Source organism: Dermacentor albipictus, chromosome 3 (assembly GCF_038994185.2).
Source record: "Dermacentor albipictus isolate Rhodes 1998 colony chromosome 3, USDA_Dalb.pri_finalv2, whole genome shotgun sequence".
Classification (NCBI taxonomy): domain Eukaryota; kingdom Metazoa; phylum Arthropoda; class Arachnida; order Ixodida; family Ixodidae; genus Dermacentor; species Dermacentor albipictus.
In genome coordinates, this window is record NC_091823.1 from 69134599 (window position 1) to 69156335 (window position 21737).

General features: G+C 43.0%; 1 protein-coding gene across 2 annotated transcripts in view; it reads left to right on the top strand.

Moving 5' to 3' along the window:
• Cyfip (Cytoplasmic FMR1-interacting protein Sra-1) overlaps positions 1-13727 on the top strand; it is a 63046-nt gene extending 49319 nt beyond the window's left edge. For both annotated transcript variants that reach the window (XM_065452750.1, XM_065452749.1), the window contains 3 exons: positions 2695-2933; positions 6836-6983; positions 9855-13727. In XM_065452750.1, coding sequence (XP_065308822.1) covers positions 2695-2933; positions 6836-6983; positions 9855-10067 — 600 coding nt within the window. In that variant the 3' untranslated portion in view covers positions 10068-13727. The remainder of the gene's footprint in view (positions 1-2694; positions 2934-6835; positions 6984-9854) is intronic.
• Positions 13728-21737: the final 8010 nt, after the last annotated feature.

A 21737-nucleotide genomic window follows, 5' to 3' on the forward strand; every position in this document is an offset into this window, starting at 1 on the left:
TTTCCCGGCGTTCCTCGAACTCGGTCGGCCCAAGTTGGGTAGCACTCGGGTCGGCAATCCCTGGAGCAGGACCTCGAGCAGGACCTGAACCGGACTTGACTGCCTCGGCGCCGGGATCCGGAGCGACCCCTGGAGCGTGATCTGGTCCTGGTTCTGGAACAAGAGCGCCCTCTGGATCGAGAGCGACTCCGTGGGTTCTCTCTGGAGCCAGAGCGTCCCCTGGATCGGGAGCGCCCCCTAGGCTCTTGCGGTGGAAGTTGCTCGAAGTGATTTTTGATGTTGCTGCTATCTGGTGTTGATGAAGCCCCACTTGTTGAAGCTTCCACCGTCGCACTCTCCCATCGCCTCCTTCTGACGATGTACGGGATCCGGAATCGCTCCTTGCACGTTTTGTCCGCCGTAGGGTGTGGGCCCCCGCACAACCCACACTTTGGCGTGCACTGGTGTTGATCGTCCGGGTTGACTGTCCCACATCCTCTGCAGGTGGACTCTTCGGGAGTCGGGCAAACGTCGGCACGATGGCCGAGTTTGCCGCACGCGTAGCAAATATCAACTTGCTTGCGATAAAGAAAGCATTTCACAAGGACTGGACCATAGCGTACGAAGTTCGGAACCTTGAGTCCGTCGAAAGCAATGATGACTGTGCCTGTGTTCTTAATTCTCTTGACCGCCAAGGCCAGCGGGTTTCTCTCGTTGATGATGTTACGTTCCAGGTCCGATGGACTGTCGTTGAGGTCGATGTGTCTGATTACCCCTTTACACGTGGTGTGGGGGGCGGCCTCGTATGCACTGACTTCAAACATTCTTCCAGCCACATGAATTTCCCTGATTCTTGTGTATTTTGAAGCGTTGTCTCGGTTGGGCGTGCTGGCCACCAGAATGTTTTGTAGTATGTTAGGACAAATGATGTCCGAGCTTATTTGCGTAGGGGTAAGACCCGCCGCTTCCACGATCGCCTTGCCGATCACGGTCGGTCCTGTCTTGGCAATATTCAGCCCTCCGCGGGGCCGTATGATAATTTTGGCATGTTCCTTGGGCATGGGAGGCATCCGTGACGCCCTGATGATTTTGCTTTTGAGCTTATCTCCATTTTCCTGAGTTCTGAATGACGCGCCAGCGTTACACCTATTCCCCCATATGCCGCCGCTAGGCCGGTTGGCAGAGTCCGCCTTGGCGGACATACGCTTCGAAACTGCCGACTGCCATCCAAATTCTGCTGAAAATTCTTCAGGAGGAAGATCCTCCCCGTCAACCGTCATTTGCATAGTTACTGAGATCTCAGAATTCTTGCTCCAGCTACACTTGGTGACGCCAATGGGCGCTACGCCGGGCTAGGCTTGTCGTCAGGGCCAGAAAGGCGGTGACGTAGGCCGAGCACAAAAACGTTCATAAAATGGAAGAGGCCACCCACCGGAGAAAGTCCGATATCGATGTGATCCTCTTCCCCTTAGACGTGCGTTGGTCACAACATGATGGAGATTGGAGGCGAAAATCTTGCCAAAATCAGTCAAGAGAGCAGGAGCCGAGATGGAACCCTAGCGCTTGCGACCGTCGTCTTCTTCAACGGTAAAAAGGAAGATGTATAGTATGCTTGACTCCTATTAAAGGGAAAACCATATTGCATGCCAGCACTGGCAACTCAGTTCGTGTGCGAAAGTCTGGAAAATGTTTTTATTGATAGAATGTCTGTCAAATATAATTAAGTGCATCTTCCCCTTTGAAGCTAAAGAAATAGCAAAGTAGTCCTAAATACCAGTGGAGTTTTCAGTAATAGGTTATATTATGCTTAATGGCCGAAACGTAAATATTTGTTTCAGAAAGATTATGCTTTGGCTCCCCAATGGGAGCCTTGTTCACAAATTTATTTTAAATCATTTTGGTTGGATATCCGGACCTCTTCCTTGTATGCATCATCCAGACCAGACGAGCTTCTGTCATACTCTCGACTTCAGCATGGTTACAATGTGCACCAATCTATTCAGGGAACATAGAAACTCACTGTCGCGATTGTGGACATAAGCCGAATTTTTATTGGTGTTAAATGCTGAAACAGCACTGATCACAACCTACGTGGGAAATTATTGAAGCTGATCTCATAGCAAGGGCTGGCGGCACATGCGTTATTATGCCATCTTTGTGCCTATCTTCACTGAAGTAAGATTTATTGATCACTTTAACCGTGCATGGCGGAATTGCGCGTTCTGCGATTCATGATAGTGTAGTATTCTCTCGGTGTGACGTTTCGTGATGTGTTGTGACGACATTGCTTGATGCTTTCTTGTCACTGTATATTTCATGCAATCGGCCAATAAAACCAGTTGGAAGTCAGCACTCTGTTCACTCTTCTGGCTGGCTCGGCTTGTTTCTTCCTTTCCATGTTGCGCTGTACCAGGCATAAAGCAGCCCATTTCAGTGCAGTAATATCCAGCCATTCAATGAGAACGCTTTGCCCTTTAGGCAGCATTGGCTTTCTCTCCATTTGTGAATTGCGTGACATGCAGGTATCAAATAAGGTAGATAAGCCTTTCTAACAGACGGAACTCCATGCAAGCTTTATATCTCACTTTATTTAGAAATTAGAAGATGTTATGAATTCAGTTCAGTATTTGAAAGACACTTTTCTGTAATATTCATATTCAATTTGGAAATTTCATGATTCGAACACCCCCAGCAATTATGCTTCATCATATGCAGCAAGCCAGCATTGCCAAGGAGGGGGACCTCCTGACGAAGGAGCGCCTGTGCTGCGGCCTGTCGGTGTTTGAGGTCATCCTGACTCGCATCAAGTCTTACCTGGACGACCCCTTGTGGGTGGGGCCACCTCCTACCAATGGGGTCATGAATGTGGAGGAGTGCACCGAGTTCCATCGGCTGTGGAGTGCCCTGCAATTTGTCTACTGCATCCCTGTCGGCGAGAACGAGTTCACTGTCGAGTTAGTTTACTTGTTTTTATAGTAGCACATACCTCCTTTAACTTTAGGCACGTTATTGTAGGTATGTTTGTAGGTATTGTAGGTAGTAGCACTAGCAGTATGTTTTGAAAGTATTCACAATACACAAGCTGACATGCAAAATCAGACCTTTGAGTCCTAGTAGAAAATAAAAATGGAGGCCGTGTCAAAGACAAGAGTACAGTCTAACTTCAATATAGTGAAAATGGACATAAGGAAAGCATATAACAAAGTAAATCTAAACTGAATTTGACTGAATTTAGAACTGTGTGAGGATAGGTGAGATAAGCTGAACGTTCAAGAACAGAAAAAAAAAAAAGGTCATTTCATGCCAAACTTACCAAAGGTGTGGCGCTCGACCATTACCGATTTCCATGAAAAAAATCATGGCTAATAATGGTATCTGAAAAGTGATGCACACAAGATATTTCACTCGAAAGAAGAGTTTTGACTGTGTGAGCACTGTTTTAATCTCACACTAGGAATTAGAACACGGTAGAAAAAATTTTATGCATTTTTTTTCTTCTCGTGACCATAAAGCTTTTCGTGTCTTCTAGGAGGATGGGGCATTGAAATGAACTAATTCTAATTGGCATTTATATTGAGTTTTGTGTGTTTGTAATCGGAGGAAAAAATCCAATAAAGGAAATTTTTGTAAAATTGTTTGTTCATTTCCTATGTTCTATAACATCTGGGTGTTGTTGCCCAGTATCCAGCTGATGAACTCAAAGTAGTTCTGTATTCAACAAATTTTAAGCTTGCGAGAAAAAAATTTTTTAACTCGATAAAATTTCAGTTGGTCTGTATGTTCGGCCCTAAATTGCACATTGAGGTGGTACATGCAGAATATTCTAACATGATGCATTTGAAAGACGAACACAGGAACACTTCATTTAGGAAATTTAATCACTCTTCTTTGTTTTAAGCAATAAAAAATAAATTTTGATTTCCCCCCACACCCTCCGACTTGATCGCCTGACGTTGCTCTGCACTACGTCTTCACTGCACTGCACTAAGCCACTTGTCCACATTTAATACAGCGCGCCTGCTGATTTGTTGCATAATGGTACTGGATTACTGTCTGGGCGCCAAACTTATAGCTGCTTAGCCAGTTGAAGCTCTTGGGTCGGCGAGTATGAAGTACATTGCAGACTGATTGCATTTGTTACAGGTATTGCATAGCATTGGGTTTCGTGGTGCAACTCCATGTGGCTGAAAGGAAACATGCTCGTCTTTCCTCTGCTACTTGTTATTGGGTCGCGTGTGTTTGCTGCCTCTGATGGCAGATTTACGCCCATTGCGGTGCGGCCATAAAGGAAACACAACCTGGCTCTAGTGCAAAACCAAACATGCATGTTCCTCCTTCTCCTTGCCATTTGCTGCATTTCTGTGCCTGTCCGCAATTGTCATCTTTGCCTTGCCTTGCCTAGTCACATTGTGGGCTAGGGTAGGAAGGCGATTGAGAGCATCAGGGGGAAACCACATGCACCCGCTCGACTGCTCTGTTTGTCACTCCCTATCTCGCTCTCTGTCTCTCCTCCATTCTTTCTTATGTGTATGCCTGCTTTTCTTGTATTTGTATAGATGCATCCTTGTCCATGCCCTGCTACATAACATGGGAAAAGCACATGTGATGGCGTTGGTGGAAGAGTAAAACGTTTAGCCATTACGGCAAGGTTTCTAAGGCCTTAGGAAGGGCACATTACAACATCTCACGAGCTATTTGAATGGGCTCAAAAACATATCAAGGGTGTTGTCGTGCTCTGGGTTCAAGATAGCATTGTGCAAGTAAGGAAAGCTGAACTTGCCCTGAAGTTCAAAAAGGCTATTTATATTAGAGGCACATACACACTTCAACACTTTGTACTCTTATCACTCCGTAATGTTTGCGCTCGGTTCACTTCATACTTGCTGACCCAAGAGTTTCAAGTGGCTAAGTACTTGTAAGTTTAGCAGCCTTACTGGAAGCCTGGCATTCGGACAGGAATCCTGCACTGCATTGCAATAGATCAGCAGCAGCGCTAGATCAACTGTGGGCAAGCGGCTGTGTGCAGTGCAGTGAAGACATAGTGCGGAGCAACGTCAGGCGACCAAGCCAGGTGGTGTGGGGGGACTCAACCTTAATTTTTTTTTTCTTGCTTAAAACAAGAAAGGCTTCAATAGATTTACTGAATGAAGTGTTACTGTGCTCATACATCATATACATCACGTTGCACAATTTTGTATAGGCCACCTCAATGTGCAATTTAGGGCTGAACACATGACTCAACAGAAATTTTATCGAGCCCAAACATTTTTTCCTGCAAGTAAAAAAATACTTTAAGTTCATTTTGGATACTGCCCGACAACATCCAGGTGTTATAAAACATAGGAAATGAGTAAACAATTTTATAGAAGATCTCTGATATCGTTCGTATTAGACTTTTTCCTCTGATTACAAACACAAAAAACCCAATAAATATAGATCAGCACAATGCGTTGGCGGGCTAGTTGGTGCGAATCCATGAATACTTTGTTCAGCCCAAAACAACAGACACAAGATAGCGCCCTGTCCTGTCGTCATTCTTGTGTCTTTTGTTTTGCGCTAAACAAAGCATCCAATAAATATGTCTTTTAAAACGAGTTAATTTTAACACCCCATCCTTTTAGAAGACACTGCAAAATTATCATGGTCACTGGAGAAAAAAAATTTTTTTTTCAGCGTTTTCTTTTCTTCCATGTACGATCTATTGTAAAATTAAAATGGTGCTCACACAGTCAATAAATTTTTATTTCCATGTGAAATATCATGAGTATGTCATTCTTATAATACTGCTAATAGCCATGATTTTTTTCATGGAAATCGGCCGAGTACCACCTCTGGTATGCTTGGCATGGAATGACCCAATAATAAGAATTGTTTCCTTGGCCAAAGGGTTAGATGAAAAGAGATAAGAAAAAGAAAGATAAGCAAAAGTGCCGTCCCAATTGCTTTGATGCTTCTGTTGCTTCAACTGCTGTTTTGAGTCAGTGAACGCTCCAGCTTTCTTTCTTTCCCTCTTGGTCATCTAGATTGTTTTGCTGATTGTGCATTGTCTTACAGTTCTACGTGATGTTGTATATACCCTGCTGTTTATTGCTCTTTTGCGGATAATGTAAGCAGTCATACATTAATTTCTCTGCCAGTGAGATTTTACAGTTCTATCAACTTTTATCTAAGATTGAATTCGTGTTATTCAGCCAAGATTTTTTTGTGTGCCAAATCCCTGCATAGTAAATATGTGTATTCCTGCCAACTCTCCTGAATATTTGCTGAAATTTGCAAATTTGAGCTCTTCTTACAATATTACTAATTTTTTGTTTACTAATGTTCCATCTCACACAATTACTATCAGTTTTTAGAAACGAACCAACTAAGCCTGAAGGATGTTCCGCTCTCTTTGCCATTACATGTTCTTGTGAGTGATTTCACTTGTTTAAATGGAAAGTTTGTGTGCAAAAGAAGACCATTGTTTGTATTAATCATTTGTAAAAGTTAGCAGAAGAATCCTAACCTTTGCGCTACCATAAACAAAACTACCGAATTCTCCTCAGTTCTCGTGCCTGACAGCAAAAAGAAAAGAAAAAGAAAGCAATATCTTCCGGTTTTACTCTTTAAAAAAATCACCAAATTTATGCCCCCCCCCCCTCCCCACACAGATTAAATAAAGAGTATATAAAGCCTGAAAACAAAGGGCGCTGTGTGTACTGTATACAGAGAGCGGTAGCAACATTGAAATTATAACAAAGACGAACGAAGTGCCACTTTATTTTGCCTGCAGGCACAGTATACTGCATACAGAGAGCAGTAGCAACATTGAGATTATAACAAAGCCGAACAATGTACCACTTTATTTTGCCTGCAGGCAACTGTTTGGGGAAGGATTGCACTGGGCCGGCTGTGCCATGATCGTGCTGCTTGGACAGCAACGCCGCTTCGAGGCCCTCGACTTCTGCTACCACATTCTGCGAGTTCAGCGAGTCGATGGCAAAGACGAGCTGGTCAAGGGAATTGTGAGTCTCTGCTTTGTCTTCAGTCTTGGCAAAATTCTGAACTGTGTGCTTAATCCTCAAAAGGAATACTAAGTGACAGCGAAAGTTAATGACGCACTGGTGTAAATTGGTGCTGCTGTGCTGCAGGATGCCACAACAGTGTCTGCATCAGGTTGTCCCTTGGTATACTTTGTCAGAACTGCTAACTCACCTACACTCCGAACGGCACACTTGCAAATTGTGCCTTCCCTTTTTCTCCCCTTCCACTCTTTCTCTTGCCCTGCAGAAGCAAAGTAGCCTGTATGGATACAGGCTACACCGCCATCAGTGCACTTGTGCTGCAAATGGCACATGAACATGCCCAGCCTTGCGTCCATACAGTAACAACAATGCGCCATTTAAATGGCTGATTGTAGTACGTTAGCAATGAGGTAGGTGGACTGTTGTGTAGAGTTTCGGAACCGACTTCCTGTTGGAATCAGTTGTCCTTGCTTCTCTACTGCCCTAAAAAGTCCACGCGTCTCTTCTTGCGTGCCGCTCAAGACGCCTCTCAGCCAGTACATCTTTTCATTCTCGGTCTTCCCTCTCCAGTCCTTGCATTGGCAACTGCCATCACTACACATTTGTCAATTTCGACAGTGGTTTTCAGCTTGCAGAACATCCGAATCCATTCCCACTCTATATACCTTGTGAGCTCGAATGAGGACAGCGATTAGTCTTGCGTGCCACTGCTGCAGCAGTCTTTTTGTGATGTGCAGATGCCGCATGTGGTGTTTTTTTAAATTTCATCTGTAATGTAAAGATCTGTCCAAGTGGAGGTTGTGGTTGGATTCGTTTTGTTTGTTTGCAGAATCCTAATATGTCATTTGCGGAAAGCTCTTGTCTACAAAAAAAAATAATAATAAAACCTCTGCACTGCTGCGCAGATCTGCAGTTCGGCATCCTCTGCCATCGCCACTCAGTGAAAAGACTGAGTGCCTTCAAGCTTTCTTCTGGAACATGTATTGGACCGGGAGGCCATCATGTTCTTGAAGCAGAGTGGTGATTGGCTCTAGCCAATAACGAAGGGCAGCAGTTTGCACTAGCCATCCATGTACACACAGCGTGCAAAACTGAGAGCATGCTGATAATTTTTTCTTCATGGCATGTACTGCCCTTTAGATTCAATCTTTTGTCTACAAGAAAAACCGTGGCGGCGCCACGTCTACAGTTTGGCATCCCATGCCAGCGCCACTCATAGAAAAGATAGAGTGCCATGCATGCATGTCATCTGCCAAAACAGTGCCATTTCAAGTTTTTGACATTATGTTTTTGACGAAGTGATTGCGGTTCCATTAGAAAAAGTGCACTTGCAGGGGTGCAGCGTGGTGCAGCCCTGCAATACACTCGAACCTTGTTATAACGAAACGGGATATAACGAAATAATGAATATAGCAAAGTAAATACAATTCCCCTTGAGATCCCCATAGAGACTCACGTATTTAAAACCTCGGTTAACATAGTGAAATTGTCCTGCCAATGGATTTAATGAACTAGATTAGTCTCCAAAACAAAACAAAATGTGTCCGTTCGTTGCACACCGAGTACATCGCTTTCCATGGGGTCCAGCACTTGTTCGCTGCAGCACTTCAAAACTCCCATGTCGCTACGTCATTGCACAGCACTCGTTTTTCTCACTGCCGCGCATAGCTGTGCACCTGTGCACAAGCAGCGGCTCACTATCACACTTCTCCATTGACCCCTCTCTCTCTCTCTTTCTTGCTGCCTGGCTACGCAACCTGTGCCACCCTGCGCTTTGACTTCTACTGCACGTCGTGCAGGCAGATGCAGCTGGGCGTGGCCTCGGAGATCTTTCCAGTGAGATCTCTGGGGTGACGCCTTTGTGAATTGCACCATGTTGCATGGCTATGCGCAGTGGTGCAAGACATTTGTGTGTTCACTTCTCTCTTTATCTACGGCGTGCCCCGCAGGCAGCTGTAGCTGGGCCTGGCCTCGGAGATCTCCCCAGCGCAATCTCAGGGGTCACGCCCATGCCATGAATTCAGTATTGCCTCTTCCTACAGTGCGCAGCACAGGCTGCCAGCTGGGCAGGGCCTCTGAGATTACATTAGTATCAATGCACTCTCAGAGGCCATGAGCTGGCTGAGCCAAGCCGGCGTAACAAACTTCGTTTGCCTCCTTAATCACATAGCAGAGCTCTATGTTGTGTGCCACGTGTTGCTCGACCGCGATGAACCAAGTGGAAAGTGGACGTGAAAGATCATCCCAATGAAACACAAGGCAGCTACCTAGAGGCTGTCGCGTCAGGTGCTAAGTCGCGTATTGCACACGCCAAAGATTCTTTTATTGTTTTATTCAAATTTCAGCATATGCGTGGTCGTGTAGCACTTCTGCGGGCCACAAATTCGTCTTCTTCTTTTGATGTTTACATTTGCGCACACCATTGAGCATATAGTATTGCAGTAAATGACATTAATAGGTATAACAAACTAATGGATATAATGAACTAATGTCCGTTCCCCCTTCAACTTTGTAATGATGAAGTTCAAGTGTATATCGAATGTGGCAGTTAACGGGAGATTGATGTACGTGTAGGACATCACTATACTTTAGCATGGGATTTTCAAGAGGACTTTACAACTGTTCAATATAGACAATAGTTCGATATATCCAAGTTTGATATATCCATGATCGACTGTAGCTTCTTTATTCCAGTAGTGGCAGTTCTGCAGACTTTGTCACTGCTCTGTAAAACAGAAAGCATGCATATTTAACCGTGGCTCTAAGCTCATTCTTGTTGAGCAGGATTACAGCACATACTTTCAGTGCCACGCCGCTGTTGGTACCCGATTTCCTAGGGGGGATTCCTTATCCAAGACATTTTTGTTACAGCCCCTGAAGCGGATGGTGGATCGCATTCGACGTTTCCAAGTGCTCAACTCACAGATATTTGCTGTGCTGAACAAATACCTAAAAACAAGTGATGCCGACAGCCTGCCTGTGGAGCATGTGCGCTGCTATCCTCCACCTATCCACCAATCGCTCGCAGCCTCGAGACCTCCACCAGGCACCATTTACATGCGCGCTGACATTGTCCTCAAGTAATGGGTGACTGCTAGTGCTTTCATCATACGAATGGTCATGGCAGGCCCGGAAGTTTTGAGTTCCTTAGCATTTGGGTTCACTTAGCATGAAGTTGCACTTGTGTAGTATGGGAAGAAGTAGACGTGACACATTGCTCACTAGGTAACACATGAGCATCTGCTGCATCAATTTAGTGTGATGTCCAATTTGGTGTTGCTGACTCAGTCACTTTTACGATCAATCCCGGTCCTATGCTCACATTTTATGGGAAGTTCTATCATTCTCTAAGTGCTGGTTGGTTATGTGTATGCCAGCTTGGACAGTGAAAAATAATGTGGCCCCAATGCCTGTATGTGTACTCTTAGCTGCTTGTGTAAGATTGAGGGACTTGTGGTTCGTGTTCTCAACTATCATGGAAAAGTATAGCGTTCTCCAAGTAATTGACAACCACTAGATGTAAGCCTTTAGTGAGAAGAGAACAACATTCCAAACATGATTCCATTCTTTCATGAAAGGCACATCTGGAGGCAAGAGAACTTGTACCAACAATATAAACGCATGCCTGTGACTAGGCTACATTGTAACATAATTGTTTACACTAATGCAGTAATTTATAGTGTAATTGGCCTTGTGTAAGAATGTAGCATTGTCCAAGTAAGTCTAGAGGAGTGTTTATACCAAATGCAGTTACCTGAACCTTGAATTGAATTAGTATTGTGAACGTCATTTGGCTGACACGTGTCACGATTCTGCGACATAGTGGTGAAGTGTGTTCAAAGAAGTTTCGTTAGTGTTCTTGGTTGTGAAATTGTAGGTCCCTCCTAAAATGTTGGCCTTGTTCTTCAGTGTGAGCCATATACCATATGGCCTCTCATGTCTCATTTCAATACTGCTGGGCTAATTAAAGTTGCCGCCCCCCCCTCCCCCCCTTTTTTTTCATGTCTATGTCTTCCTCCTCCAGCAAACTAATTGAGTGCATTGTGCTCTATCAAGTTTTCTTTTTCTTGTTTTTTCCCCCCCCTCTTTAGGTGGCATTGACAGGACAAAGCAGCTAAAACGTGTTTGTCCTTCGCGTTTAGGTAGACCCTAATGTAACAGCAGGAAGTGCTTATGCTAATGTTCTTGGGCTATGTGCCAAAGCCACATCTTGAGTTTGAGACATGCTAAACATAATAAAATGTACTTCTCCACTGTTCCCAGAAACCATTTAAACCCGCTTTTGAAGAGGATATGTAACGCTAAACTTCAGAAAATCAATGGACGAAGAATACATGTGAGACTAAAGTAGGTTGATTGATAGTACTGTTTTCATGTGTATGACCCACCCTCCTTATTACAATATAGTAGAACCCTGTTAATAAATTTTTAAGAAATGCAAAAGAAAACATACAAACTGCGAAAACGTACGATCTGAAGCCACTAAAAAAATTTGGCAGGCTCAACTGTAGTTGACATCCATGTAATGCAAAGCGTTACGCGAATTGTTGTGGCACGAGATGCCGACGCATGCCGAGCTGGTGGGGCCCCAAGTGGCCCGAGACGCACATCGTTTTTACAGCTTCAGCAAGCATACGTTTGCGCTTCTCAAATTCGGCCTGGGTCAACAGTTTCTTCAGGCGGGGCATTTTTACAGGAAGTTTTGACGTGCTCACTCGGCACCTGGCACGAGATGTCAACGTCTGTTTGAAATGAATTCGAGCGGGTGGTCTTTACCTGAATATGATGCCGCCATAGTGAAACATGATCCTCACTTTGAGCTGCCTGCAGCAGGGAACGGCAGTGCATTTGGGTTCTCATCTTTTAAAAGCGTGCTGTGTGCTTTCAACAGCACTACATCACACCTGCTGCGACACAGATGGGTGAAGATGCTTATCGCAATATGGTTGGCAGTGATAGCTGTGATTGGGGCATCTCAGAACCAGCGAGATTCGCTGATACCAGAATAGGAAACTGACTGCCTACTGGCATTCTTGTGCGACACAGGCGGGTGAGTGCTGCAGCGGGTACCTACTGTTCTCAATAACGCATGCCTCGTGCCTTTTCTTGTTAACATGGGATCTAGTGGCTGTAAAATGTATTGTACGACCGCATTTTGGCTGTGTACTGAACATTAGTGCTGAAAAATAGTGTTTTCCGCGAATTTGTCAACCAGCAAAAAAGAAGCGTAACTGTGTTAGGTCATTTTTTGTGCTGGTGCCGGGAAATCTTACGAAACGGGATCGTATCAACAATGTTCTACTGTATTCAGAAAGGGGAAAAAGAGTTCCGCATGTGTAACCATAGGCAACAATATTAAAATCCTATATGTACAAGCAACCCAGCAACATTGTTGACACAGTGAAAAAAGGAAGGTCCAGGATTAATATTGTTTTATACGCTAAGTAATTATCGCTTTCACCTCTTCTTTGTTTATATACAGTGTAGCTTCATGACGCACAGTGTGGCTGCATCTATAATCACACACCAACTTTGCCTTCAGGTGCAGCTGCCCGGTAATGTGCTCCATGCTGCTGTGCAGCTGTACCAAATGGCAACATGTAGCATCTCTCGTAGCCCTCATGTTACTTTGAGACGTCAAATCCAGTAATCTTTTTTAACATTCATGTACAACAACTGCACTTGTTCGTAAGTTTCTTGATTATTTTTTACGTGGGGCAAGTGCATGAAAACATGGTAGTTTTATCAGGGCAAGATATTCACAGAGAATATATTGCTGCGTGTTTAGGTTTAGGCTAGGCAGAAGTGCAGCCTTGTAAGGTTGCAGCATACAATGCAGAACTTCTGTCACTTTCAGAAAATTCTTTTAGTTGTATTGTGAATTGCACACATCATGCAGCAAAGGCGACTTTGATGCAGCTGCTGTTGTGCCTATAAAGGTGTTATAAAGTGAAGGGTGTGATGTGCTACTGCCAGTGAACTACTACCGCATAGGAAGTTTTTAATTATCCATTTTATTTCACCTGTGGCAAAAAAAAAAAAGAAATACTAGTGTAACACAGAACCAGCACAAATGACATTGTGCTATCATTTCACATTTTTGTGGAACTGTCTGTGTGAACAGAGATTTATTTTATTTTGTAGTCTCATTCTATGCTTGTCTTTTCATACCACTGTTAGTTATGTTGAAATCATTCATCATTGTGGCTTTTGTATCGTGTGTGCAATGAAAGAAGAATAATTCCTGTGTATCACCTTCTGTTGATCTTTTGTTTTCTAGTGTGTTCATTGCTACGGTGTTCAAAACCTGCACAGAGGGTCACTAACTCAAGTTAGGGCATAATTTGTTCCAAATATTTATTACTTACCTTCTACAAAGATACTTGAATATTGTATTTTTAGCTTCTATACATTTGACATACCTTTTTATTCTGCTGCACATGGCACACTGTCATGATGGACTGCTGTATCAGTTTATGTTGAAAACCAGACGCTGTTAGTCATCCTGTAATTCCAGAGTGTTACTGTTTTTAGTGAGCTTGAAGATATGTAGTGCAAAATTAGAGCTTTGTTTGTGCTGTCTATAGAATGTGTAGTAAGGAGACTGCATAATGTGTTGTCTTTGTTCAGCATTTTCACTTTAAACCTTGCAATCATTTACAAGCAAGATTTTACATGACTGCTATTATTTGGTAACATTTTCAATTTGTACGTACATTACAATAAATGGAGTCTAATATGTGATTGTGCAGCGGTTCCATGGTAGTATGTTTTTAGCATACTGTTGGTCTAACCACAGTGCCATACTTTCTGCTGCAAGTTGTTTCTTTAGCTTCACGTAAGCATGCATATTTTCTTGACGCAGAAGATTGTGCTGAACTTCAAACTTGAAGCAGCGTTCAACAGTTTGTATTGTTGCATCATCATCAACAACCTATTTTAAGTCCACTGCAGAACGAAGGCCTCTCCCTCCGATCTCCAATTACTCCTGGGCTGCGCCAAACGATTACAACTTGCACCTGCGAATTCCTTAATTTCATCAGGCCACCTAGTCTTTTGCCGTCCTCGACTGTGTTTCCCTTCTCTTGGCACCCATTCTGTAACCCTCATGGTCCACCAGTTATCTAACCTATGCATTACATGACCTGCCAAGCTCCATTTCTTTCTCTTAACGTCAATTAGAGTGTCGGCTATGCCCATTTGCTCTCTGATACCACTCTCTTCCTGTTTCTTAACGTTGTGCCTATCATTCTTCGTTCCATCGCTCACTGTGCCTGGCCTTAAATCAAATGAATCAAGTATATACTATGTATTTGTGAAAGTTTTCAACATACTCTTTTACAGGAACAGATCAAGTTTTCCAGCGCATGGTACACAGCAAAATGCCATGTTTGGCTAGAGACAAGAGTTTCAATGCTGGTTTATGCACTTGGAAAATAATATAAGATAGAGCTCATACTATTGCAGACAGCTTGTAGCACTACAGGGTTTCTTTATACTCATTTCTTGCTTCTCTTGTGCTGCTACAAAGTACAGACTCTTTCAGGAATGGGGAATACAAAAATGTAATTGTGAACAAGCACTATTAATTATTACCAAAAATACACCAATGTCTCCCCCCTTCTTTAATTGTCCCATGTGATACTAGCAGAAGGCCCTCTAGCTAGAGTCTTGTGAATCAATTGCCTCTCCCTGTTTAACTTCACAAGACTCTGCCTTGTCATTTGATGTGAATCAAAGCGGACAGTGCGGAGCTAGAACAAAGAGAGAAGATTCTTCTGGTTGTCAATGGATATAGTAGCCTGATGTGACTTAATGAGCATTTCGAATTTGTAATCAACAAACAGGGCTACGCACAATTGTGAATGTAAAGGCACCCCACACCAAGCAGAGGCGACTATGACCTTTTCTTTAATCATCACAACATCATCAAGATTCGTCGCTAGGAGCACAAAGAAAAATAATGCACCATTCCAAATGACAATGTCCCACAATTCATTGTTTGCTCGAGTGTTATGCACCAAGCTTTGCTGAGCTCAAGCTCCTGAATGTGCGTGCTTCCGATCTCAATTGTAGACATGTCCAGTCATATGCAGAGCATGCGCGCTTCGACATTTTCACGTTTCGGACACTGTTGCCTCACAATAATCAATCAGGGGGTGCCGCGGTGAATGTATACCAATTTTTCCCATTTTTACTTCCTCCACTCGCAAGCCTGTGTGTTCTGGCACTGCTGTCAACTTTGGCTTCAGTGTAGTGATCTTCTAGGAGACTATACTTCAGTGCAAGATGCCTATAAACAGCTTACAGTGGTTAATTAGCAAAGTGCAAAAGAGATGGTGCTGCCGACTTTGGCGCTTCGTAGTGTGATGGAGTGTAGTAAAAGGAGACTGGGAAGATTGCTGTGCTAACTTTTGACTGCATAAAATAACATATTATGCATGGGAAGCGAAGTGTGGCGTTGTACACCGAGAAAAGTATCCCCCAACATTATGTTATCTCTGTGTTGTGGACTCTGCTGAGAATTAGGTTTTTTTGATGATTGTGTTTTTTAGCAAATAAGTTGTACTATATCATAGATGAACAAACATTTTTAAACATTAGCTGAAAAAAATATGTTTAGCACCAATATCAATTTGTTTCAAGCGTGAATGAGCTATAAATGATTGATTTATCCTTTCATTCACTTTTGATGTCACCACACTGCTGTGCTTCCTAACAAAGATTTTGCACCTGGCAAACATGTTAAGACAAGGAGAACATTTATGCACATTTATTAACACATACATGCAATCACAGTGAACTGTGAATGCTGTCAAGATGATAAACTGAGAATGTCTCCTTGGTCATGTAGTCATCATTTCCCGACTATGTTGTAGGAAGTAAAGGAATTAAAAATGCATTGCTTCTCTGCAAATTTTGTTCAGAGCATCCAAAGCAAAGCAAGACATTCTCAACTGGCTGCAGCATTGTTGAAGCACAAAGACAGCAAGGCACTTTTGGCACAAAGTTTTGATGATGTCTAACCTTTTTTCATTATCCAAATTACTCATTCTATGACCAATACGCTAACATTAGCACAACTAGGTTGCCAGACCTTCATGCATATATAGCTTTGACTGTTCTTGCTGCATATGCATGTCCAGGGATTATCAGTCTCCTTCATGTTAAGAACTGATTATCGCAAGACGCAGTGAGAACAATAGAGACAAATTTTTAACGACACAGAAAACAATATTATTGACAGATTGCTTGTGCATAGCCAATTTCATGACAATTTCCTCAGTAATGAGCTAGTAAGAGGTATCTGCTGTAGCAAGAAAGAAAAAAAAAATTGACCAGGAACCATTGACAATGATAGTCAATAAAAGCGAGTAGCCAAGCACTTCTAGAAAGCTATTCACTATATTTGTTTCAGTCGGGATATTTATGTAGCATTTGTTGTTTCATTCTCTCTGCAATAAAAAAACGGGGGTTCCCAAACTTTCTGGCCTTGGGCAACCTCATCTACATTGCTAGAATGCCGTGGATGCCACCCCTCCTATAAGCATATAAGGTGACTCATCTTATGTGTGTTGGCTCAAGAATTGCGAGCGCCTGTGTGGAAGGCAACTGCCTGCCACGGTGGCTTTGTGGCTATGGCATGGCGTTGTAAGCACGAGGCTGCAGAATTGAATCCTGGCCAAGGCAGCCACATCTTGATGAAGGTAAAAAGGCCCATGTACCACGCATTTGTAGCATGCATAAAACTTAAAATATTGTGACAGTAGCTCTCGAATCTTTTATTTAGGTCATCACTTTTCTATGAAAAGGGCCAAAAGTTGAACATTTTCAGAAAACGAAACGATCAACTTTACAACCCTGTAATTTAGCAAGGAAAAATGTTATCGCAATTGCGTGAATTGCATCTAATAGTACATCTAAAGCGGACATTGATGTGTTGCACATGATTCTCAAAAAATTTTGTATTATAGAAATACAGCTTTCACAGAACCCCTGCACACAATGTAACAAATTCGTGCAAGATATAAAATGACACATCAAATTTGTCTGCTTTCAATGATCTAGTGGATGCCGTTTACATAACCACGATATCTTTTCTTGATGCAGAGCTATTTATTTGTAAACGTCGTGCTTCTGGTTTTCAAACCTTCTAATTTTTGAAAATCTTTCTAACAAAATTTAGGCCCTAAATAGAAAATCCGCTTTCAATAGTCACTAGAATTTAACTTTCTCTCTCAAATGCAAGAAATTTCATTAAAATTGGTCCAGCGGTTATCTCGGAGATGTTTTTGCATTTAACATGCATTTGAATAGGCTGCGTTGGAGTTGGGCCCGAGCTAAAGCTCCCTCTTAAGGGACACGTGAGTATTCAGCAGTTAGTTTTCTATGGCACACAGGTACGTTTGCAATCGATTATGTAAAGAGTGGACGTCATTGTCTGATGCAAAAAACGCAGTCATCTGCATATAAATATGTATATATGCTATTCTGACAGGGTATAGAGCTTAGTAATATATTAACAATAAAGGTGAAGTGACAGCGTTTTGTGGAACCCCATGCGACTGTAGATGTCTATTTGGAAAAAAGAAACTTTTCAGATAGCAATAAAATTTTCTGTCAGTTGTGGGGTTTCACACATGCTCTTGGGTATAAGGAATAACAACACAGCAGTGCAAATAATCAAAAGGGCATTTATTGCATTTTTCATACACTAATGCCTGCTAGCCAAATTACTACACATAGAACACATCGGTGGGTGCCCGAAAAATAGAAAAAGTCCAACTCATCGTGACTGGACAGCGAGCGAATATGTTCGCTCTCATGCTGAACACTGGCTTTGACTAGCACCTTATCGTTCACATGTACAGGTACGTGAAGATTGTCGCATTCGAACAATCATGTTTGTCCATCTCTGTGCCCCTCTCCGAAGCCTTTCTCTGGATGGTCCTGCAAAGCATGTCGGCGCACATGCGGAACGTCCGCGCAGCTCGCTGACCCCAAGCCAAAAAAGGAACGGGCTACTTCCTTTTGCACCCAAGTAACCCCGCCTTTTGTGGCATTACCAGCACAACACTCCCACCACCTTTTGTACTAGTCTGCAACCACACCGACCACCGCTGGTGCAAAGCCACGCGGCGAAGCTGGATAGACGTGAGCCATGAGGGGGAATACAATATCAGGGAAAGGTGTGAAAGTAGATCGTCCCCACGCAGTTAAACACTCACTAAACCATTTTATTATATATTTTGGGAAATCAAGGTTTGTTAATCGATTCAATAAAACTTTGTGTTCTGCACTACTACAGGCTTTTGATATATCTGAAATTACTTGACCTACAATTCGTTTCTTGCATCGTGCTAGCTTTATCTGGCTGTCCAAATCCACATGAGTGTGCCAAATGTAACAATCGGATCTAAATTCAGTTTGGCAAGAGCTGACTGCCTCTTTGTCCTCTAATAGTTTCATAAGACAAACATTTAGAATCCTTTCTATTAATTTAACCAACTTAGAAGTTAGAGCAATTGGTAAAATATTGTCAGATGTGAATGCTTTACCATTATTTTCAAGAACCAGAATAATTTTTGCGACTTTCCAACTGGAAGGTGTCCACGAAAATTGAGTAGAATAGTTTACTACATCTAAAAGGTCATCTGAGGACTCCTTGAATAAAATTCTTAACATTTTTGCAGTTACTCCATCAGCACCAGGGGCGGAATGTGGCAGACTTTCCACTGCCTTGGCCAGTTCCAACATAGTGATCCCAGTAAAATGATCTGACTGGATTCGCAACTTGGTACATGGAGACAACAAAGAAATGGATCTACTCTCTAGACCCTTTGCGATTTCTTCTAACATCTGCGTCATTTCTTCTCCAGTCAAAATCATTGAGCCAATGTTACTTGAAGGCAGAAATGCTGTTCTGCTACAAAGAAAATAGAAAAGTGCACGCTTGTTTTTAGATTTTGATAGAAAACCTAAATGTTTGCATTCATAGTTGTCTTCTGCTTTGGAAGCTGTATCTTTAAATATAGCTCTGTAGAATTTAAAATCACTCCAATTTTTTGGACACTGGTTATATAACAACTTTTTCCAGGCTGCTTTCCTTCTAAAACCATGTGAACAGTAAGTGTTCCACCAAGGGCTGCTAGAGTAACCGTAACTGGATCTAACTGCAAATTCCAATTTCTTGCTAAACTTTTCAAGAGCAGAACAAATAATCTTCATTTCTTGTTCATTGGAAGCATCAGACAGGGACAAAATCACGGACCGCGAAGACTTCTTGAAGGTAATGTAGTTTACAAAAGATCAAACTTGGTCATCCCTGGTTATAATAGAAAAAATTGCGGGGTTTTACGTGCCAAAACCACGATCTGATTATGAGGCACACTGCAGTCAGGGACTGCGGAAATTTGGACCACCTGGAGTTCTTTAATGCGAACCTAAATCTAAGGACATAGGCGTTTTCACATTTAGCCCCTATCGAAATATGGCCACTGTAGCCGGGATTCAATCCCGCGACCTCGTGCTTAGCAGCCCAACACCATGGCCACAAAGCAGCCATGGCGGGTGGTTATAATAGAGCAGGCAATTTTAAAGAATAGTGGAACATGGTCATTATTAGAGGCACAGTCAACATTTGACCACAAAGACGCAGAGAGACTTCAATTAGAGAATGCGAGGTCGATTGCAGGGTGATTTTGGCCATGCAGAAATCTAGTTGATCAATAATTTATACAAGTTTATTGTCTAATGACCAATGCTACAAGCGGTTAGCATATGAATCTGTCTTCAAACGCCATGAAACATGATATGAATTGAAATCTCAGGCAAGTAAAACATCACACTCACAGCTAACTAGAACACTATCAAGAAAGCGGGTGTCCTGCAGACCAGAAGAAAAATAAGTATTTACAATATAAAACAGGCAACATCCAGGAAGATGGAGTTCTATAACCAGAATTTCACACTCACGATTCATCGCATCAAATTTTAGCTTTAGGACATATATTGGCAGAAATAAATATAATTAGTCCACCACCTCTTGTAGGGTGGTCTAGCCGAAAAAATCTAAAATTTTTAATGAAAGTTTTCCTCCGTTGTCAACGAATTTTCCTGTAATAGTATTATATACAGTGAAAGCTCGTTAATTCGAACTTCAATAATTCGAATTTATGGATAATTCGAACTGTACGATTTGGTCCGGCCAAGCTCCACAGAAGTATATGTATAAAAAAGTCCGTTAATTCGAACGCGAGAAAGTTCCCTCACGGATAATTCGAACTACGCTCGCCTGGCACACGGCCAGAGAAACGCGCCTACGGCCTACACACAAGGCTGTATTGCCTCCGAAACGGAGAGAACGGCGAGAGAGGGCAAAATCGGAAAAAAATCTAACCGACGCGGGGTCAGCCAGAAGGCAGCGGCGGCTGCCGCCTCTCCATTCTACGTAACCTCCGAGACTTCTTGCCCGTTGCGAATCTCGGAGGCTCTGCAAATCTTGTACAGCTGCTAATGTTGTGCGGAGATGGCACGGCAAGCGCCAAAACACAGCGAATCAAGTACGTCGCAGCTGCGCTTGCAATCAAGAACCAACGAATCAGGCCCTTCGCCACCTTCACATGTTCAGCGTCTTTGCCTCGGCAGTCTTCTTCGGTTGTGCACCTCTGTTTTCAGCTTAGGCGGTATCGGCCGTCGCGATTCATTGTGATGGTGTTAAGCCTCGGCTAACGTTCGTTTCGGTGGACATCGGTGGTGTGGCACAGTCGGACCCAGAGCTTCGACTTGAAGATGGCGTGTGCCCGCGGCACACACCATCACTTTCCGACACGGCAAATTTCTGACATGCCCTACTGCTTCCAAATCGCAGTGTACTGTTGCTCTTCTTCACTTTCGTTAGTTCGAACTTTCGTTAATTCGAACTGAAGCGGCTTCCCCTTGCGGTTCGAATTAACGAGCTTTTACTGTATAAGGATTAAGTTGGTCAGTAAGAGAAAACATCTACAGAAGCTGAAAATACTGACTGACAGTTCCACTGCAGCACCTTCAACAATCCTATGATGAAGGTGCTGCAGTCGAAATGGGCCTCTATGATACACTTTTATCCAAAGTAAACTTCGACTGGCATTTCTTAGACTTCGAATGAGGTAATGAGGAAGAATCCTCACTGTCGGCCGACATAACTTTTATTTGAGCCTGAGCATTGTGCTGACTTGGTTGTCAGAAGCAGAGTGAGCAGAACAGGAACTAGTAGACGCTGTACCCTCTCCAGAGATAGCCATCTCCCTCTTTCCGTTGCCAGAGAGTTGTCCCGAACGTATGAGCCGAGTTGCTACAGGGCATAGACCAGAAGACATATTCTGAGATGACAGAATTGCCATCTGGTTGAGCACTACGTAACACGAAGGCGATGGTATCACCAACGAGATTGTCGCAGAATACGCCCTCAGTAGCTTGCATTAGGTATATATTTGCAAAGAAATAACCTGTGTTACGCTTTACCAATGGCCTCTTGAACAGCATTTTCTATAGTTGCAGTAAGGGATAAGTCAGGTATTGTATCCTGTTTAGCTGCAACTCCAGCATAGCCAAATGCTTTCTTTCACAACATGTATAGCTTCTCTTCTGGAGCAATGTATTTTGTCCATAACTTCAAGCACCTGTAGTTCTTGGGCCTGAAAAGAACTGTTTGAGCCGGATGGCTTCTATCACAAGAGGCAGCATGGCTCGTTTTGGGAAGTACAGTCACTTGGA